This window comes from Ictalurus punctatus, chromosome 3 (genome assembly GCF_001660625.3).
Source record: "Ictalurus punctatus breed USDA103 chromosome 3, Coco_2.0, whole genome shotgun sequence".
Lineage (NCBI taxonomy): Eukaryota > Metazoa > Chordata > Actinopteri > Siluriformes > Ictaluridae > Ictalurus > Ictalurus punctatus.
Genome location: NC_030418.2, coordinates 22,493,035 through 22,514,868, shown reverse-complemented (window position 1 = coordinate 22,514,868; position 21,834 = coordinate 22,493,035). Strand labels below are relative to the sequence as shown.

Genomic DNA, 21,834 nt, shown 5'->3' with positions numbered 1-21,834 from the left:
GTAAAGTGTGTAACTTTGCTAATGCTGATTAACTTTGAAAAGAATAAGCATATTAAAAAACTTAATGTATTACATGCAATTAATTGTAGGCATATTTGAACTTATTTATAAATGTGCTGTTCTTGAATTGTGAATGTGAAAGTGCTTGAACCCAGAACACCTTATGCTTCAAATGTTACATGTTAGCTGCAAAAAAAACAGCGATTAAAATTTAATATAAATATTTTTTCTAAGTTATACTTGCCTCTAAAAATACAAGAACCAATAAATGTGTTTTCAATCCTAAAATAAATAATAAAAAAAAATACAGTAACATATTCCTAGTCCAATGGTTCATTTATTGAGATTCATTTAGACTTAAAATTATCAAATGCTAGATGGCATTCAAACATTTTACCTATTACATTCGGTTCCAGAAGCAACCTCAAGAAATGTGATTTGAAACATGCATTTCAAATCTACAAAATCCCCCCAACCCCACCCAAAAAAAATCCCCAAATCTCATTTGTCTGGCTACTAGAGAAAATGGCACGCATATTTGTCAAAACTGCTAATGGAGCAAATCTACTGTAGGGTCTAAAATCAACAATGCAGCTCTCTACAAGGGTCTCAGATCAGTAAAACGGAAAACTGTGCGACTGAAAATTAAGGCTTCTTTATAACACTGAGTGAATTCAGCATGTCAGCCACGCAATCATGTGTCTGTCAAGAGCAGTGGAGTTTCTGCTCTATCCAGACATAAAGATGGGATGCGCTGAAAACCCTTTTCCACACCCAGTTATCAAAGGTTATTTACATAATCAGACAGAGTGACCCTTTCTTTAAAGTGAACGAGATTTCACTGTCGGTAAAACATAGTAAAAAGATAACACGCTGTATCAAACTCTAGAATTCTGAGAGAAATGAGGAGCCAATGTGAATTAAATATACACAACTGCACATAGAAATTCATTTACACTTCAACATTTACAAGACACCGGTCCAATGAACCCCAAAAAGTGCCTTTACTTACATGTGTTTACTGTGTCAGAACGCTTGTTTTGCTTCTTTAGGTACAAAATTTGAAGTCCATTATGTGACTAACAAGCAAACACGTCAGCTATTTGGAAGGGGAGAAATGAAAGTTTTAAATGCATTGTTTAGATCATGTACAGCATTTTACAATGTACCTGTGCACTTCCTGTAATTGGCAATAAGCAAATATATTGTTGAATACAGATGGAGGGGAAAACGTACAGTTTATTATATCCGACTCCATTAAAACAATGAAAATAAATTTCGCAAATAAATTCAGTTTCCTGCTGAAGGTGTTCTATAATCAAAATTCACTTCTTTGCACTTAAACCCTGATTCAGGTCAGTTCTGAATGTTTTTCGGGAAAGAGTCAATGACTTCTATTAGTCTCTTTATTCCCTCCTCATGCAAGGAAGAGGGCTCCCACAAAGTGACTCAGATGTTGGACAGTGATGAACAAATCACTGTGTCTGGTATCCAGCCATGCCAAAGTTAGCCTGGTTCATCACAGGGCCAGGCTGTGCCTGAGAGGGCTGAGTCCCAAACCCTCCTACCCAGGCAGGGGACTGTGATTGTCTGGAAGGAGAAAGCAAATGAGGAAGTGTTTTCAAAAGCCCTAGCAAATAACATTAAAAAATAAGAACATGAGTGGTTTTGTTGTTCTCATTTTGGCATTCTCTGAAGAGTAGAAGCCAGCATGGTGTCCTTGTTTAACAAATTTTAGAACATCAATTAACCACCAATTTAAGAAAGTGTAATTGGTGCTATTATGCCCGTTAGTGCAGAATATACTGTTTAACCTTTTGTACATGTATGTTCCCACACGGTCCTATATTAATAATATATATTCTAGTGTGTGTGTGTATATTGGGTTCTTTTCAGTCTTATATAATTGGACAAACAGTTGTATAAAGTTTTAGTCTGAAGTTTATATTTGTAACACTCTGGATTTTATTTTAAATAAACGAAAAAAATGGTACAGAAAGTTTGCCCTGCCCCATCAGATTAATCAAAAAAATAATAGGCCAACTAATCGATTATGAAAATAATCGTTAGTTGCAGCCCCACTTATAAGACAAATGTTTAGTGACTCATACTTACAAACATCTGCATTATCTATACTCATTTATCACAAGACTCAAAAACCAACCAACTTACTCCACTCCAAATCCCTGCTGATTCCATGTCTGTCCATACATTCCATAGGAAGGTACTTGCCATCCATTTGTCATGTACTGGCCGTACTGCTGAGGATTTCCATACACCTGATTCCAGTGGCCCCACTGTCCATAATCCACCTGCTGGAAATAACCAACCTTCAGCAAAAAGCATTACTCTTTTTTATTGAACTAATTTTTTAATATTTTGATTTAAAGAGCTTAAGAAGTAGTTAACATTTCCAATAAAAAAAAAATATTACAATAAAGAATTATAAAATGATGCACACTTGTTCTGTTACAGGCTGGACAGTTTTTGCCATATCAGGTGACTCTTTGCCCCAGTAGCACTTAACAATATGGCCTTCAATGGTTGTTCCATTCACTGACACAATGGCATGGGCAGCACTTTCATGGGAAGAGAACCTGTGGATAAGAGAGAAATCCAGCATGGCCTTGCTGTACATCTCAGCTAAGCTTTAATGGTCATATAGTCTGAGCATTTTGTACACTTTTCTGGCTATAAGCTTTAGAACATTGAACTTTGTAATCTGACTGGTGCTTCAGTCAAAACAAACTTTCAGTGGGAAAACAAACTACTAAAAAAATTGGGAGAATCCTGTCTTTGTAAATTATTAAAAAAGAGTTTTATGTAAAGCAATTAGTGGTGAGTAAAATGAGTTCTCATGCTTGCCAACAGGTTACAGGAAAATGTCTATGGTTGGTTATGCTCCATATAAGCCAAAACTAGAGCCAGTAACATCAGCTCCCTTAATAATTTCTTTGGCGCCATCTAATGAAAAATCACTGTAGTTACACAATCAAAGCTTGGAATATGGTGGGAATGCAGCCTAATTACACTAAACAAAGATTTCCTGTTTTATTTTACATGTTAATTGCTGGAAGTAACAAATATAAACACTCAACCATATTATGGTTGCAAGTCAAGACACACAATGCTGGATGTAGAACTGGTGTCTACAATATACATAAATATACAAGAAATCAAAGTAATGACAGCTGAATTCCCTAAAAAGCTGTCTGGGTTATAAAATGCCTACAAATCATTTACATGGGGGAGGGGGGTGAAAAACACAAAGAATTGCTCTTGGGGCCTACCTGATAAAAGAATAGCCTTTTTCTGGGAAAACTCTGATTTCCATTATTTGCCCAAAAGGTGAAAACGTCTGTCGCATGAGGTGGTCTGTCATAGAACAATGCATGATGAACACTGCATGAACACGAACTCCACAAAATACATAGAATATTAGATATAATAGTGGGAACACCATGTCCGACTTACCCGAGAGGCCTGATTGAATGCCACCACAGTATACAGTGCAGTTCTGAGGACTTGACTGGTTCACAACATCTTCATATCTCAGCTGCTTTGGGCTGGCTTCAGTTTACCAAAACAAACCAATTTATTAAAACTATTTCTAAAATCTGGCCAGCAAATAATACACAATATGGCCAAAAGTTTGTGGACACCTGCCCAATCACACGTATTTGTGATTTATGAACACCCCATTCCAGATTCAGTCGCCTTTATGGTTATATTAACCTCTACTCTATGGGGAAGGCTTTCCATTGCATTTTGGAGTGTGGCTGAGAGGATTTGTTCATTCAGCAACAAAAGCATTAGTGAGGTTGGGCACTGATGTCAGGTGAGGAGCGTAGTCAGCGTTCCAGTTAATCCAAAAGGTGTGCAAGCCGGGTTGCGGTCTGGGCTTTGTGCAGGCCACTTCAGTTCTTCAATTCCAACCTTAGCAAACCATGTCCTCATAGAACTTGCTTTGTGCACAAGGGCACTTTCATACTGTAACAGGTTTGGGCCCTTTAGATTTCAAGGGAAATCTTGATTCTACAGCATACAAAGACATTCTAGACAATTATGCGCTTCCAACTTTTTGGCAACAGTTTAGGGACAGCTCATATCATATATGGGTATGATGGTCAGGTGACCACAAACTTTTGGTCATAGTGTGTATATATTTGCTTCAAATAGCTATTATGAGAAAGAACAAAGAATGGTGAATGATTTAAACCCCAGTACCACAAATCTAATTCTGGTGAAGACGGATAAATACTTTTTCATTCCATCAACTCAGCTCGTATTGCCTCTACAAGAAAACATCAAACTATATGTTACTGGGCTCCTCCAGCACAAGGCTCTACCAATTGGCTGCTATGACAATCAGAAGACATGAATGTGATTTACGTACCATCTTGAGTATTCTTAGGGGCTGGGGGCTTCCTAGTGGCCCAGTTGGTCCGAATCTGCCGTCCTCCTAACCACTGGCCGCCCATGTGTACTATGGCATTCTCCGCATCCTACCAAAAACATAAAAACAAGTTTACACTATGCATTTTTAATATAAAGAAGGGAAATAAGTCAAAGGGAAAACTGCTAGCCTTTCATCACTGCCTTTCTACAATTTAACGCCCCGGCTTTTGTTATTAAATATTAATAAGATTACAATGGACTGAACCACCAAAAGACTAAAGGATCTAACGGTCAAATACATTTAGCTAACCATTTACCATTTCAATGCAATAAGCATTATGAAATGTTTAAATTTGAATTAAACTTAAAATGGGTCATAATAAATATAATAAACAGAAATAGAAATAACCTTCACTTTGTGTTCCTGAGCTGGAGCCTTACCAGTTTGTTATAGAAGGACACAAATCCATACCCCTTTGATTTCCCTGTTGTCATATCCTTCACCACACGAGCATCGCTGAAAGAATATGATAGACCAGAAAAGTCAGTTCACTTCCAATCAGCCAGCATGGCAAAGAAATGAAAGGAAGCACACACACACACACAAAGTTCTGTGAAGCACTTTTGCAGTACCCTAAATAAACGAATTAATTAATTACACTACAAAATCTTCTCACTATAGGTATACTATCAAAAATACAAGTTCATGCAACCTACAATACATTGTTTTGTAAAGCTCCTCCTGAGTCAAGGTTTTCATACATATAGTGTTCCTTGTGTTACACACAAGGCTTTATACTTTTATAACAGTAGAAATAAGAAAACCACTACAAACAAATAATTTCTTTACCATGCATTCCTAATTTCTTTTGCCGTCTCTAATCCTACCAGCAGAGTTATACAGAAATATCAAAAGTGGAAGAAAAGGAATTAAACGGCATACATGGCCTGTTAACAGATTTCTTTATTTTTCCTGGTCAATTCTTTACCACCAATATGGAGTTTGGAAAGCTGCAAATTTCGAAAAATTGACATTTTCAGAATTTTAAGAGAATCAAACTATCAAAACAACTAGGCAAACCACAAAATACAACACTTTTACAAGTTCAAGAAATATTGGAGGATTGTTAAAAAAACTACACTACTTCAGTGTTAATACAAAAATATTGCAGTATATAAATATAAAAAAGATAAAGAGTAAATAGAAAAAAATCTACATCTGAGTTCCCAGTGTGCACAGTTCCTTGCTGTTAGCCTTCAAGCTCCTGTCCAATCCTATGAGCATTTCTGTAAAATAACCAGAGTGCTATTAACTAACACTCACAGCTAAAAAGAATCTGAAAAATGTTCAGCTTTATTGTTACAATTTTACACCAAATATTTAACTTCTTTAAAAGTGAACAGTCAGATTTACTTACCGTTTCTTCAATTTAATCAGGAATGTGTAGTGGTGCAGATAATCTTTTTAAGGAACATCTTTAAAACATGGCTCTAGACACAGTACTTCCTAAATAGTCCTAAAAACCTAACCTTTATAATGTTTGGGAACTGAACGTGTGGATTTAGTAGTGTTTTATGCAATACTGAAAGATAGATGGTTCTACAGATCGTGTGGTCACGCATATCAATTTAGTTCCATTTCAATTTTAGGAATCCACCCTAACAATTTCATGTCACTTCTACAACACATGGCAAAAGCAATCAACAACTTCTCCCTCAACTCAGCCTTTGGCAATCTTAACCACGTATAGTAAAACAAACAAACAAAAAAATATTTGCTATAAATCAGAGGTTCTCAACCTTTTGTAACTGAAGCCCCCCACCCCCCCATATTGGAGGAGACAAGGTATATCTATTCTACATAAAATCTATCTATAATCTGTTTTGATATAAAGATATTTTGCTTTTGTGTTCTTGTACTTTTTTAAAATTACTTTTCATTATGATTTATTTTATAACTTTTATAAAACTATATAATGGACAGGTATGGATCATGAATGACCAAAAAGGTTTCTGAACACTATAACTGCTTTGAACAAGAGAACTAGGTTGTAATAACATGTACTGTTTTACATGTAAAACATGTTGCATTACATTCGTCTTGCGTTCTAAAAACTTTCACATAAGAAGGATGTAAATTGGGACGAAGGGCACATCTCATTATCCATGACATTGTTAAATCAAATCAGTGGGACACCTGCGCTTGCTTCTTTTTACATTCACGTCTGTGCCAGCTGCGTGTGATCACCGGGACGTGTTGCTCCGGTTCTCAGTCACTCATTGAACAGAGCAGACGCAGAGAGGTGTGAGTGCAGCGGGAAAGCAAGACCTTGAGCTTGTAGGACAGTACTGGCGACATTTGGAAAGTCGCTAAGGTTTGTCCAAAAAGACGTTAAATTTGTCCTTAGGTCCCTTTTTAAAAAAAATAAAAATAATAAATAAATAAATAAATAAAAGTCGCTAAAGGGATCTGAAAAGTCACTAAGTTGGCAACACTGGCCTGCACTGACAGCTAGATAAAAGGCAGACTAAGCTCCGCCTCTCCCCAGCAAAAAGAAAATATAGAAGGAACATGGAGTTTTTCATTTAGGCACATTCGATTTAGAAAGCAATAAAATACACCGAGTACCCAAATGATCCCCTGTCTGTGTTTTTTTTTTCTTGAAAACAATTTGCGTCCTCCTTCCGGTCCATAAATAAACTATGCTATAAATAAACTAGTCTTAGGAATCATTAGATAAAAACGATATGAATGATTGCGTATAAACTTCAGTGGCACAAAGCACGAAACTCCTCAACACTTACGAGATTTTCCCAAAAGGAGCAAATGCGGCTCTAATATCATCAGTGGTGATCTCAGGACTCAGATCTCCCACAAAAACATGGAAATGATCTGCAAGAAGAAAAAAAAAAAGTTATCCTGATACACTAAAAAGATTTACTGTTCCAACTGCATAAAATATATCAAAATACATAGGAAATGACTCATGCAAAAAATAACTCATACTCATATTTAAAAACTGACTCATAAGAGAGAAATATTTAATTACATTCTTAATGCAGGCCACAATGTTTACAAGAAAAAAGATAAAAGCCAACTTACTGGATGTGTCTTTCTTCTGACTGCTTGGAGTCGTTGCCCAATTCACCTTGACCTCCTGCAAATGGTTTAGACAGAATGGTAATCTCATGATGCGCTCACACACTGTCTCGGTCTTAGTTCGCACATCATAAGCTAAGACTGCACAATGAATTGAATATCGATCTTGATTTTCACTGCCCATGATTACATGAACATGATCGACTGTGATATTGATGTTTAACGTTCGTCCTCCGCTCACAGATAACGCCACATATCAAATCATGCGCTTCCTAAACTTACAGCCAGTCACCATAGAGCGGCGCAGGGATTACGTCATTTTATAATGCCAGTTAGCATTTTAGCGCTCGCACTGCGAGCTCCGCTTCAGGTTTCAGAGCGTGCATGCTCTAGCACTTGCGTGAGGGGAAATCGTGGCACTAACAAGTTGCTAAATGTGACTAAAGCTGTTGTCCGGGACATTAAACGTCATCACGTCGAACAGGAAAAAACTTTGCAGATAAACTGGTTCAGATTTGCTGTCCACAGTTCCCCCAGAAAAGCGTGATGATCCACATAGTGCATCCATATTATGGAAAAGTTATCATATAATCCGAAAAGTTGTCGGAAGCTTGGTGGTGGTGGTGACGTTGAAGTCGAGCGACCGTGGTGTAGTTCGTTTATAGCATCCGGTTAGCTGTTTATTTCTGTCGATTGTATTTAGGCTTCAAACTTCATAAAAGTTGTGTTCATTTGTGAAAATGATCTTGATGGAAAAAACGTGCTAGTATTGTAAACTTTTGTTGATCACAGAGCTTATTTGTTGCAATAATCCAAAAGCCTATGGGAAAATCCTATTGGGTTTTTGTCGAGGGAACCGGTGTGATGCTAACTTCCGGGTTCCGGTACAAAATGACATCACCCCTGCACCACTCTATTGGGTGATGTGGCTACGTCTCTCCTCTTGTAAACGCTGTTATTGCCTTTACTGCATAGGCCTGAATTGTTTTCATTTAGTTGCATATTGTTATATTTGATTGCATATTTTAATTTCGTTGATGGCATTTTTATTTTTACTTATCCGATAATTTGGGTACAATTTTATTTATAAATTTGCTTCTACGAGATGATGCATGTTAAGGATGAGTCTAATTTGATGCAAAGATTTGTACATCAGCAGGAATGTAGCACAGCATGGAGGTGAAAGCAGCGGGCTGTTTATTTAAACGTGAAAGTGCTATAAAAATATGTTGTCTCTAAAATCGATTAAAAATCATGATAATCGTGATCAAAATAATCGTGATGATCATTTTGGCCATAATCATGCAGCCCTATCATAAGCACAGCTGAAGATGTACCTTTCCTAGAATCTTCCTGCCATTCATTGCTGCTAAAGCAGCTGCAGCATCTCTGTGTTCATAGAACTCCACAAAACAATATGGGTCATTGCTTGTGTGCTGCAATATAGAAAATCCAACATTATCCAACTGCAGAGAAGAAACAGCAGGAAAGCATATTATTAATCACACAGATATGACAAAATTGCAATTATTAAAAAAATATATTTTTCCTGGACAACCCTCGCCTATATGGATTTCTGGCTTTTCAGAGTAATCAACTATAAACTACTACATTACCTAGCATATTATTGACATTTTTATAATTGTATTCCTCTTTTTTTTAATCACTAGTTCTTATTCATTTGCCATTCTTATTGATAAACAAGACACACATTTCTAATCCAAAATTAAATTGTCCTATAATTTTGCTGCAAACTAAATTTCTTGAGGCAAACATACTGGTTTTCATATCAATAAACAAACATACAGTATTGTGCAAAAGTCTTAGGCACCCTATTTTTTGTACAAACTGTTACAGATTTTTATTTTGTGAATTCTACATTATCGAGTAAGTACAAAAACATTTTAAATTTCCAAACATTAGTTTCCCCGCACAAAATGAAATGTCTGTATGTCAGTAAAGAAAGCAGCATATTATGTAAGAGCCCATTTTTCAGATTAAAAAAAAAAAAGAAGAAGAAGAAGAAAAAAAAGAAACCCATAATGAAGGCTGCTGGATTTTGCTGCTAAAATAAGAAGCAAGTGCGACAGTCAAAGTCTCCAGAAGAACCGTGGCTGGTTCTGCAAGATGCTCAATAAAACTTACAGCTCATTTACTTATAAACCTGAACTAATTAAACAAGACTACAATAAAGCAAAGGGTCATCACACCAAATACTAACTTTGTTTCATTTATTACTGTTTTCTGCTCTTTTTAGTATTTATTATAGAGCGCTTAACTTCAATACTGTTAAAGAATCTTTATTTTTAAAGCATTTCTTTGCATGTGCCCAAGACTTTTGCACAGTACTGTACGTCACTGTTCGGGTTTATAGTGGGCAAAAAGCTCAAAAACAAAACCACATAACTTCCCTAGCTTGCTAAGCTTTAGGAGAAATCTAGATTTTTATTTATCCAACACCATAATGAATTCTTACCTCAGTTATCATTTTACAACTTTTACAAGGACCAATCTGGGTGAACAACTGAAGGATTAAGTTCTCTGTAACATCCCTAGACAGGTTTCCCACGTAACTGCAAAAACAAAACAGAATTCCAGAGAGATCTTTAAACCTGGGATCACCACACACAATCACAAACACATGCATAATGCAACGAGACTCTGGGGTTTTTCTCCCTCTATATGCTTTAGACACTGAACTCAAGACGGCCTTATTTCTTTTACTTAAAATAAAAAATAAAATAAAAAATAATAAAAATGAAAAAGCAGATGCACTTTTGTCCTGTTGGTGTGTTTACAAGGCCAATTACCATACACTATAAATGAACAAAAAGCTGAAATAACAACCTACAGTGTAGACTGGCACACTACAATAGAGTTAGATTAATACACATTCTCATTTTACACAAGATAATCTCTATTAAAGGCTACTTAGTAAAGTAACATTACACTGGTAAAGCCCTGTGGTAATAAAGTGAGTAGTGGTGTATGGTAAATCCCTGTGGTAATAAAGTGAGTAGTGGTGTATGGTAAAGCCCTGTGGTAATAAAGTGAGTAGTGATGTATGGTTAAAGCCCTGTGGTAATAAGGTGAGTAGTGATGTATGGTTAAAGCCCTGTGGTAATAAAGTGAGTAATGGTGTTTGAAGACAACATACACTGCATGTAGTTTGAGAACTTTTTGTATTTTGCAAACGCGCTTTTAAGAAAGCCGAGAATTCCACAATTGACAAACGTAAATATTTCCAGCTGTCGAAATTAAACAACAACTTCGAGAATAAAATGTGACAATCTGAAGGTTAAACGTCTAGAAAGACGCGAGGCATTGTTGAGAAAGAGGCCACAGCACCGGGGCTAATAGGCCTCCGAAAATTAGCAGCTGGGGACATATCAGACAATGGCTAACATGTAGCCCGGGTAGCTAGCTGACAATAACACTGTAGCTATTTAAATTTTATTCGACGCTTAAAATGTATAAATTGGCTACCCATTGTAGCACAATGTCAGTGTCCACCGCTGAATTGAGTCCAATTCGCCATTCAGTTTTAAATAAGCTCTTAGGTACGATAATTCAAGCCCGCGTACAAGTTAATATTAGCCGCGGTAACAAAACGCTGGCTCGCGCTGCTGAACCGGCTAGCAACGCAACACCAGGCAGTTTACAATAAGCAAACCAAGATCTTTTAATCGCTTGGCAGTAACACACTTTATATTTATACGCAGTTAAAATTAATTTTTGCGCCGAACTTTGAGTGACGGCGCACCTCTATTTTTCACTCCTCTGGGCTAACCAGATATGGTTATGCTAACGTGAGTGTGGTATTTGAACACTCTGATCCAAGCGCATGGACTGGCATTGTTTTGTAAATTACTTACAGGGTTTTTGGGTGGCTCTCGTCTTCCATTCTCAGATATCGTACAAAGTTTAGTGTAACTTATTGATAACCCACCTGTCGTTATAGCTTATGTAAAAGAACACCAAACTGGTAAAGCTAGTTACTTTGCTTATTGTGTAGAAAATGGCGAAACCCGGCCAGCCAGGACTTCAATCAGTGCGCATGCGCGAGAGATCACGGGGTTGGACATGAAGCCGACGCAGGGTACATTCAAGCTGCGCACATTCTGAACATCCACTGATCTTCAAATAGCCCTTGCAAGATCGTGCACGTGATGTATTTGCACAGACTCATATGTTGAAGAAATATGTTATGCAACCATAATTATATACAGCATATAAGATCTTATAACGTATATACGGTAGATGGTCGTAATGTAATAGCATGTTATATAAGCATAATCTGCGCAGGGTCAGCACTGCACCGGGAACCGCTCCTTCCAGGAGATTCTGGATTCAACCACAGCCGGAAAAAAATCTTACTTGGACAACATCCAAGAGATAAAGATTAAATTAAGGGCACTGTATACTATGTAGCAGTATTGTCGAATGACATTGCTCATGTCTACTTATTTATCTATTTTACGTTTTATTTTATATTGTTAGCCACAAAACTTCAACTGTTTCGTGTGTACATTGTGCAGCAACTGTACAAATATTATCTACTTTCTTTGCCAATAAACAAAGTCAAACAATGCAACAGGAGTGTTTTAAGTAATGGAACCCATATAAAAATATCATAAAAATATTTTAATTTAAAAACGTTAACATAAAACAAAACTTTAATAATACAATAATGATGTTTTATTGAAACCTTATTAATTTTAATATCCCTAACACATCTACAAGTCTAAGATTTAAGTTAGTAAAACCTAACATTATTTACCTTACCTTCCTCTTAGTCTGGGGAACTGGTTTGCATACAGATCCTCTCTGTGAAATCACATTACATTTTTTATTGTATGGTGTCACTAAAGGTTTTGTAATAACGTTGACCTGCTCGTGGTGGAGCAAGAAAAGAACACAAGAAAGTTTAAGTGTCCCACTTTTAATGTCCCGTGTGGTCCGAGTTCACTCTACTGGTTTAGTAGCCTGGGCACATACACCATATAAAGCACTAGATTTCTCTGGGGTAACACTATTTGAATATTTCTTATAAAAAGGGTTAAAGTGTAACCATTAAATATCAGATTGGCTAAATTAATTATTAAATATGATGCATAAAAAATAATACATTCAAATAATTTATTTTACTCATCAGGATGTTTTTTTTGATACATTCATACAGGGTCATTGTGCACTGCGTTGTGTGAAAGCATCTGTCTGTATATGTCTTCAAAATTGCTTGATAAGGATTCAGTAGTTTATAAAAAAAAAAGACCAATAACAACAAGCTACCTGTTAAATGGAACAAAGTGTAAATCAGTTCATGTTTAATATGAACATTTTTTAACAGTTTGTGTTCACATTTTTAGCTGGTAACATTAATTAATTAATTAATTTTAATTGACTGTGTGTGTGTGTGTGTGTGTATGTGTGTGTGTGTGTGTGTGTGTGGTAATTTCTCAGTTTAGAATTTGCCAATTCACCCCAAATAGTAACAAAGATGGAAGAAAAACAAACAAATAAACAACAACAGTAATAATAATAATGATGATGAATATTATTGTTAATGATGTTATTATTATTATTATATTAATAAGTGTTATTATTACACAAAATTTAAATAAATACAAAAACTGCTATTACAACAACAATAATAATAATAATAATAATAATAATAATAATAATAATAACAATAATAATAATATATTTTTTAAATAATAGAACGGTTACGAATGAATGATTAAGAAATCCTAACAATAAATAATAACAACAGCACATTTTAGATCCACAGTAAGTCATGACAGAGCTAGAACTTTCTTCAGGAGCGCACTAGTTGATTCGCGAAGCCCCACCCCTTCAGCGCGCGTCACCGCAGAGCTTCATTAAAGGACCCAAGCGCGCCGTCATGGCACAATATTCAGGACCGAAGCTATATCGGAGTATGAAAATACTGTCTCCTGTTGAAACAATGGCTACCAATGATCCTCTGCCTCCAGGGTGGGAGATTAAAATCGACCCTCAGACCGGATGGCCGTTTTTTGTGGATCACAACAATCGCATCACAACGTGGAACGACCCCCGGCACGACAGTAAACGGGTAAGCCCGATAACCTTCACAGACAAGCCGCGGGGAAACGCGCTGGAAGTTCAGTTCTAGCATCTCTATCGCCGCCTTCTGCCTAAGTGTAGTGCGTGACTGTAATGTGGAAGACAGCTGCTAATTTATTTATTTATTTATTTATCTTAGCAGATCTCATTTTACTGCTGCGTTAGTCTATTTGTCTAACTTTACCTGGACTCCATTTTTATTAAATTGCGCAGAAAGATTGCAATGAGTAAATGGATGTTAATCGACTTGAATACGGACTGTATGGAGTTCTGACTGTATTCAGTCCTTCTGACTGCGCGCCTAAAATAGCGCTTCTTCTCATATTCTCATAATGGATTGATGGGTTCCTAACGCACGGAAATATTTTCGTGTTGTGATCTAAGCTTGACTGATGTGTGTGTGTGTGTGTGTGTGTGTGTGTGTGTGTGTGTGACGCACTGCAGTTATTATGTCGCCTAAAGACCCTGAGTGTTTGACCATCTCCATAATGTTTATTTAAAGACTCAGGAGCTGCGCAGACTGCGGTTTGTTGGTAACATCGCTGGAACTGTGCGGTATCGTACCTCCGAAAGTTTTCCTTACATGGGATTTGAGACGGATCCACCCTCTCATGCTTCAGTGATAGCCAGTGGAAGCTAATGCCTTTAACCAGAGACAAGCCACTGTAGAATTTAAAAAAAAAAAAAAAAACCAGAGAGAGAGGAAAAAAAGATTGCACTTTCCTATTAGACAGAAAAAGCTATCTGATCGAACACCTACAGAGTTGATCTACACAGTCCCCTGAAGACCAACTGGGCCCAAATAATATAAATTCAACTCTGGGGCAGGGAGTGTTACTGTGGAATAAACTCATAAACAGTAGAGAACATTCCTGTTACCAAGCGAGGTTGAAACACTGGGGGTGCAGACTAGTGCTCACCAGCTGGTATCTCTCATTAAGAAAGATCAACACTTGCTGTTGTCCAAAGTTAGTGTCACCAAGAGTCTGCTGGAAAGACACAGCTGCCAGGAGATAAACTGGGCGCATGGTCATGCCAAATAGTCAGCGGACAGAAGGTCACTCATGTTCTGTTTCTCTGTTTACAATGACGTGCCTTAAAAAAAAATAGCTTTATTTTACTCTTTACTTATAAAGGATACTGTTAGGAGAACCGGTCAACTTTATAATAATCCAAGAGCATACATATGTGGACTTACAATTTTACCTGTCATACTATGTACGATTGTATATACGATTGTAATATTATAACAATGTTACTATTTCTGCATGCTAAGTGGATTTGCGAGATGGTCTGGGGCTGAACCCACCGATTCACATCGATGAGTAAGGCAAGTCTTTTCTCATCAGGGATCTGTTTAGTGAAGCTCACCCCCTCACCAAGTATATTTTAAGCTACAGTGGCAACCAAACAGCAATCCATTGAGCGCACACACACACACAGTGAGTCATGTCGTGATGGTAAATGTATGGCGTATATTTCTAGTAATACAAAACATCTGCAGAATTACTGGTATGAGGATTTTACTCGGAACATAATCCTGGATCAACCATTTATGGGCTTGGGATGTTAACGCATTCAGTTGTAAAACCTAGTTTGGTCAAAGTGCTTTACCACACCCATTAGCTACGTGTTTAATATGTTCCTTTTGGCTAAAGTGAACAATTTACTTTACAAATACTTTAAATTCCTTCACAGGTCAATAGACAGCATCTCAGGACCTATACCGCAGCGCTGTTGAATTCTTAAATCTGATTGGTTACAAGTCGTTGATTTTATTTTGTATAACTGCTCGGCTCTAAAGTAGTGCTAGGCAAATCATAGGTTTATATTAATGTGTTTATTCTAATTCTGTTGTTTCTCTAGTAGCAACTTATTGACAAGGATGCTCCACATACTCTAAGACTAATAATAAATGTAAGGGTGGAGGAGAAGGTCCATTTTATCCTGTTTTATTAACTTCACAAGAAAGTGAGGGAATGACAGATTATAGCTGCTACAACATAAGGAACTAACATGTTTCAGAAAACATTAAATGCAACTGTATATGGATAAAATTAATGTGACTATAAACAGATAAAAAGTATGATGTCATCCTTTAATAAATAAAATAAATAAGAAGTGCTTTGATATAAGAGGAACAAAACACTATAGGGTAGATGAATATAGTCTGATGTGAAGCATGTCCCGTTTTTATTCCTTACATGTTACATCATAAGGCCACTTATGTCAAAATATTACTTCAAAACAGCAAAACTGAAGTAAAACTTACACAAGCAAAAAATGGGAAAGTTATGCATTCAAACAGAGACACAGGCTTGGAATATGCTGGTTGTGTGTGTATATGATCCACATTTACATAGTAATGATCAGAGTGGTAATACCTTAGACATGTGAAAGCATTTCGTAATATGTATAGGTATTTCACTGCTAAGCACACACTGTACCAGTGATGTCACACATAGTGTAAGGAACAGCATGTTGAAATGTTTTCTCTAGCTCTAATGTTATTTCACATCTATGAGTGGGATGTTGGCTACTCCCAGAGAACGATGGGGCAGTGGTGGCTTGGTGGTAAAGGCACTGGGTTACTGATCGGAAGGTCGGGCATTCAAGCCCCAGCACTTCCAAGCTGCCGCTGTTGAGCCCTTGAGCAAGGCCCTTAACCATCTCTGCTCCAGGGGCGCTGTATCATGGCTGACCCTGCACTCTGACCCCAGCTTCCTGACATTCCAGAGTATGCGAAGAATAGAATTTCACTGTGCATATGTATATGTGATAAATGAAAACTCATTATCATTATTATGTTTCAAACTAAGGAAAATATCCTGCATTGAGTACAGATGGACAGTTTTTTTGGAAATAGACCTATAATAGACAAAATTCCCATTTTGTGAGTTGCAGTGATGTGTATTTAATGCAGTGAAAGATTTTAAAGATTTTAAGGAAGTCTGCACTAAAGCAGCCTTTGCAAAGATTTAAAGTAGTAGCACATAGTATTTTTCGCCACTGTAACAAAAATAAAGAATAGTGTAGTATGTGTGAAATATTACATGGTGCTGAAAAGTGAAAGCTTACAGTAATCTGTGAGGTGACCAAGTGACTTTGTTTTACAAGAATAGTTAAGGTTGAGTGCGAAGATTTCACTATAACATAAATCAAGAATCCCTCCCTTAACATTTCTTCCAATACTTTTAATGAGGCTTAATTAGGTAATATCAGTTTCAGGTAATGTTATGTTCATTAGCCGTTTTTCTAAATAGCTGGCTGGAGATTATTTATAGCTTTTGCATCTTTATTGTGTAGCATCACTAACATGTTTGCCAGTGCTTTTCAATGACATATATTTATTTAATGTATTTGATAAATGTGTTGCAGGGTACTCAGCTGTCCCCAAACGGCCCCTGTGCATCTACAGAATCATCTCCTCAGGACATGCACAAGGTTTTTTTTTCGGAGATGAAACAGCCATCCCTACGTCAAGGCTATATCCCTATCCCAGTCACCCATGAAAATGTCGAAAACAGGCAGCAACAGTATCCACCATTTTCTTATATGTATCCGGCAAACCAGCAAAACCTAAGAGCAGATGGCCGGACTCCATCCCCAACTCCCACACTGCACTGTCAAACAAGATCTCCTGTACAGGCCACTCCAGAGGCCGATTCACACTGCCTGTCCTGTTCACCTGCTTCACATGGACCTGAGGTACAATCCCAGTGTACTCGATTTTTGATGTAATGGGTACACACATGAAAGAAAAAGATACTAGCATTTTGGGAATGTATAGAGTATTTTATGTAGGGGTGTTTTGGGACCTAGTACATGGCTCCTGAAGTAATTCTGTGCAGAAGCTGTTACTGGACAGAGTAAATTGTTTCAAAAACCTGAGCCTACTTATAAACACTTGGCACATCATACTATATTGCTAATAAAATATGCAATAGTCAGGGATATCTCAAGAAGCCATAAAACACAGGAATTTGAAACTGTAGGTTTGTACTTTACAAGGAATACTTAAAAAGCATGAAAAAACCCCGCTTTAAATATTATTGAAATTGCTATTTCATCATGCTTCTTGTGATTACAATAAGCTATTTACGACGCGTTTAAAAAGCTGCACCATTGACCAACTTAACTACATCCTATTAAGTTGTACATACCGGTTTAGATAGATGGATCTGTCTATTGCATGAGCTTAGACTAATGACTTTTCCTGCATCCCAGTTTGCCTACTTTTATGAAGGAAAAAGTACATATTTTTGAGTGTGTAGCATAAGAGTATGCAAGTACTGGGACATATTAACTCGTCATGTAACCTAAGGGAATGTCTCCTAGTTATGCACATTTTCACTGTAAACAAACTCCTTGTTGCATTTAAGCTTTTCTTGATTCATTATTCTTTTTGCATAATTTATACTATATACAGTGCCCTCCACTAATATTGACATCCTTGGTAAATATGAGCAAAGAAGGCTGTGAAAATTTGTCTTTATTGTTTAACCTTTTGATTTTTTGTTAAAAAAATCACAAAAATACTCTGCTCTCATGGATATCAAACAATTGCAAACAAAAGACAGGTTTTATATATATAAAAAAAATCTTTGTTAAATATACGTGTGCAACAATTACTAGCACCCTTTTTGTCTATACTTTGCCAAGATAACAGCTCCTATAATGCCCGATGAGGTTGGAGAATACATGGCAAGGGATCTGAGACCATTCCTCCATGCAGAATCTCTCCAGATCCTTCAAATTTCGAGGTCCATTCTGGTGGACTCTTCTCTTCAGTTCACCCCACAGTTTTCTATGGGTTTTGAGTCAGGGGACTGGGATGGTCATGGCAGGACCTTGATTTTGTGGTCAGTAAACCATTTTTGTGTTGATTTTGATGTATGTTTTGGATCATTGTCCTGCTGGAAGATCCAACCACGGGCCATTTTAAGCTTTCTGGCAGAGGCAGTCAGGTTTTCATGTAACATCCATTGATATTTGATAGTCCATGATGCCATGTATCCTAACAAAATATCCAGGTCCTCTGGCAGAAAAACAGACCCAAAACATTAAAGAGCCACCACCATATTTAACCGTGGACATGAGGTACTTTTCCATATAGCTACCTCTCCGTGTGCGCCAAAACCATCTCTGGTGTTTATTACCATAAAGCTCTATTTTGGTTTCATCTGATCATAGAACATGATCCTATTTGAAGTTCCAGTAGTGTCTGGCAAACTGAAGACGCTTGAGTTTGTTTTTGGATGAGAGTAGGGGCTTTTATCTTGAAATACTTCCAAACAACTTGTGGTGATATAAGTGACTTTGGATTGTATTTTTTGAGACTTTTTGACCCCAAGACGCAGCTAACTTCTGCAATTTTACAGCTGTGATTCTTATAGGCAATATAGACACACATCCTCTTCCAGGTTGATTCATAACATTTCCAGTTGACTGTTACTACTTAATTATTGCCCTGATGGTGGAAATGGCCATTTTCAATGCTTGTGCTATTTTCTTATAGCCACTTCCCATTTTGTGGAGCACAACAATCTGTTGCCGCGCATCACAACTATATTCCTTGGCCTTACCTATTGTTATTAATCACTAAGGGAATTTGGCCTATATGTTACCTCATATTTATACCCCTGTGAAACAAGTCATGGTTGAACAATTTCCTGCTACTAGTCACCCAGGTGTACTAAAAAAATGTTAAATATCAAAAAAATGTGTGAATATTCTTCAAATATATTTTTCTCATATGAATTCAGTGGGGTCCCAATAATTGCTGCACACATATTTTTAACAAAGATTTGTTTTGATAAACCTGTGTTGTGTTTGCAGTTGTTTGATATCCATGAGAGTATTTTTGTGAATTTTTTTAAAACAAAATATCAAAAGGTTAAACAATAAAGACAAATTTCACAGCCTTCTTTGCTCATATTTACCAAGGGTGCCAATATTAATGGAGACCACTGTAATAACAACTTATTAGATTCTGAAATTGATCTTCATTTATTTTATTGATTTTAGGTTCACCATGTGCACCATTCACCACAGGGGACACAGTCTCATACCAACTCGCAGCATCAACCTTCCAGACCCAGCAGCACAGGCCTCCGGTCAGGCTATATTCCCATTCCTGTCATTCATGAGGGGACCGTAGGTAGCCCACAAACCCAGAATGTCCATCCTAAGCGCTTATGGCAAACAGAATATCAACCTTCCAGTCACAGTCGTCAACCAGAAGAATGGAGTCCTGGCCCTGCGTTTTCCACAAGAGAAAAAGCCCCAAGTTACCGCGAACATATGCCCATCCAGCTTGAGCAGAATCGCTCAGCTAGTCCTAGCTTACTCCCCAGTGTAAGGGCTCAGGAGCCAGTCAGAGCACAGGTCATGAGTGAGAGGCCACAGGTAATATTGCTAGAGTGAATTCTTAGGCATGTTTAATACAGTGTGAGATACACAGAACATACAGCAGCATGAATCAATGAGTATAAAATTCTGGTATAAACCTGAGCTGCCATACTTGTGATGTTTTATTTAAAACAATTAACCTGAATTGTACTACTTAACATTCAAACATTTAAATTGCAATAACAGGAACTAATGTCTTAATATCTTATCTTCCCAGGTCCAGCAGCATGTTATGCATACAGAGATTCCTAGTAAAGTTGATCATCCTGTTGAACATCGCACCAGCCTCCCCATTGAGATTCCTATTCAGAGAGTGGCTGAACCACAACAGTCTGTACCACATCCTATATTACCACTGACACAGCATCCCATACTGGAACCTGAACAGGAACTTATACAGACCCCCATACAACAGCCTGTGCTTCAGTCTGAACAAGTGCCACCTCCAGTGCCAGAGACCGCTAATTTAGGTTCCATGCAGGTTCCAGCAACACCAGAACCTCAGGAACCATCAGCCCCACAACCAGAAGTTGAACTCGAGGAGAAGGTGGAGCCAAGCTCAAGTCACCCAGGACTGACAAAGGTACAGCAAATATTGGAGCGGGTGGAGAAACTGGCCCAGGAGGTGAAAGGTTTTTACGGGAAAAAGAATGATAAAAGATATCTGATACTGGAGGAATTTTTGACCAAAGAATTGTTGGCTCTGGATTCGGTTGATCCAGAGGGACGTATAGATGTGCGTCAGGCCCGACGTGATGGTGTCCGCAGAGTACAAACCATTCTGGAGGAACTAGAGATGCTGGGTGAGCAATCAGAAGCACAGGTGAGCATCAGCAGCACTGAAGATGAGAAAGGAGAGCCTAGTTTGATCAACCAGGCAGACATGGAGAAGGCCAAGGAGATATCATAACTGCAAACCAAAGCCCCCCTAGTATGAAAGAGACAATCACATCTCCTCAGTCTGTTATTGGTTGCATGCACAATTAATTTAATTGTTCTGTTGGCTGACAGTTAATATGTGATTTGTTTGCTGAGTGCAGTTATGTGTGCTGTTAAGTGATGGCGCTCTTGTGGAATTTTACTGTACAAGTGTCTTGTAGCAGGACCATAGTGGTGACCTTGTGGTGGCTAAGTTTCATCCTGAAACTCAGTCTCAAATAAGAGGCCTTTACTCAAATGAATGTGCTTTATTTTTGCTTCTACTTAGGACAAGTATCCGATGTTTGCCTTTAGTCTTTTCCATGTATGATGAAAAGCTTTTGAAATTCCAATAAGAATACCCATTGTTTCATAGAAGGACACTGATTTTGTTAATTGATTTTATAACAGCGGTCAAAGAAATTATTTACAAGTGTAAAAAGGGTCAAGGTTACACATGAAAAACAAACTCCTTATATATCTATTCTTACATTTGGAAAACAAAAACTGATCAGACTATCCGTGTTTTGACTATAATATTGTGATCTTGATACTTGTCAACATCAGTATTAATGGTTGAATGATATAGACAACAGTGTTATATTTCTATTCTATTTTTGTGCCAAAATGAACATTTTTACATATTTTCCAGTGGTAAAAATGTCCTCCATCTCCATTAAAGTGTATTCTCTACACAAAATATACATGAATAATAAAAGACCTGAAAAGTATACTGTGTATCCCTTCTCATGTGACTTCTGTGATGCTTTAGAACTCTGCAAGCACTTAATGACTGCGATATAAAGTAGCAGTGTACTGTTACTATTTGGTTGCAAAGTAAGTTGTGATATATGTATACTACCACAGATTTTAAAAAGAAAAAATACAACAATCAAAAT

The 21,834-nt window shown here is 37.3% G+C and overlaps 2 protein-coding genes across 16 annotated transcripts; one reads left to right on the top strand and one right to left on the bottom strand.

The window, feature by feature from the left end:
* Positions 1 to 317: 317 nt before the first annotated feature.
* Positions 318 to 11,571, bottom strand: tial1 (TIA1 cytotoxic granule-associated RNA binding protein-like 1). Of its 14 annotated transcripts, none has more exons than XM_017463608.3 (12): positions 11,448 to 11,571; positions 9,975 to 10,071; positions 8,836 to 8,964; positions 7,502 to 7,556; positions 7,204 to 7,291; positions 4,840 to 4,915; positions 4,397 to 4,505; positions 3,475 to 3,570; positions 3,291 to 3,375; positions 2,462 to 2,597; positions 2,173 to 2,330; positions 318 to 1,590 (listed from the first exon to the last, which is right to left on the bottom strand). In XM_017463608.3, exons 2-12 carry the CDS (start codon positions 9,984 to 9,986, stop codon positions 1,476 to 1,478), a joined length of 1,059 nt encoding a protein of 352 aa, XP_017319097.1. In that variant the 5' UTR covers positions 9,987 to 10,071; positions 11,448 to 11,571; the 3' UTR covers positions 318 to 1,475. The 14 variants fall into 14 exon arrangements, 13 of the variants coding, with proteins under 13 accessions (XP_017319097.1, XP_047010060.1, XP_017319095.1 ...); XM_047154104.2 differs by having other exon boundaries at positions 8,836 to 8,934; XM_017463606.3 differs by having other exon boundaries at positions 8,836 to 8,934; positions 11,374 to 11,559.
* Positions 11,572 to 13,381: 1,810 nt separating this feature from the next.
* Positions 13,382 to 21,666, top strand: bag3 (BCL2 associated athanogene 3). 2 transcript variants are annotated; one of them, XM_017463617.3, is made up of 4 exons: positions 13,382 to 13,595; positions 16,985 to 17,314; positions 19,634 to 20,014; positions 20,235 to 21,666. In XM_017463617.3, exons 1-4 carry the CDS (start codon positions 13,404 to 13,406, stop codon positions 20,925 to 20,927), a joined length of 1,596 nt encoding a protein of 531 aa, XP_017319106.1. In that variant the 5' UTR covers positions 13,382 to 13,403; the 3' UTR covers positions 20,928 to 21,666. The 2 variants fall into 2 exon arrangements, with proteins under 2 accessions (XP_017319106.1, XP_017319107.1); XM_017463618.3 differs by lacking the exon at positions 13,382 to 13,595 and adding an exon at positions 13,626 to 14,936.
* The last annotated feature ends 168 nt before the right edge of the window (positions 21,667 to 21,834 follow it).

Excerpts from the sequence above, each read along its gene's own strand:
- bag3 (XM_017463617.3), top strand. The coding sequence starts at position 13,404 with ATGGCACAATATTCAGGACCGAAGCTATATCGGAGTATGAAAATACTG. Across the intron at positions 17,315-19,633 it reads CTGCTTCACATGGACCTGAG|GTTCACCATGTGCACCATTC; the intron begins GTACAATCCCAG and ends TATTGATTTTAG. Across the intron at positions 20,015-20,234 it reads TCATGAGTGAGAGGCCACAG|GTCCAGCAGCATGTTATGCA; the intron begins GTAATATTGCTA and ends TTATCTTCCCAG.
- tial1 (XM_017463603.3), bottom strand. The coding sequence starts at position 11,402 with ATGGAAGACGAGAGCCACCCAAAAACCCT. Across the intron at positions 8,965-9,974 it reads GTTGTAAAATGATAACTGAG|TTGGATAATGTTGGATTTTC; the intron begins GTAAGAATTCAT and ends TCTTCTCTGCAG. Across the intron at positions 7,292-7,501 it reads TCAGAAGAAAGACACATCCA|ATCATTTCCATGTTTTTGTG; the intron begins GTAAGTTGGCTT and ends TTCTTCTTGCAG.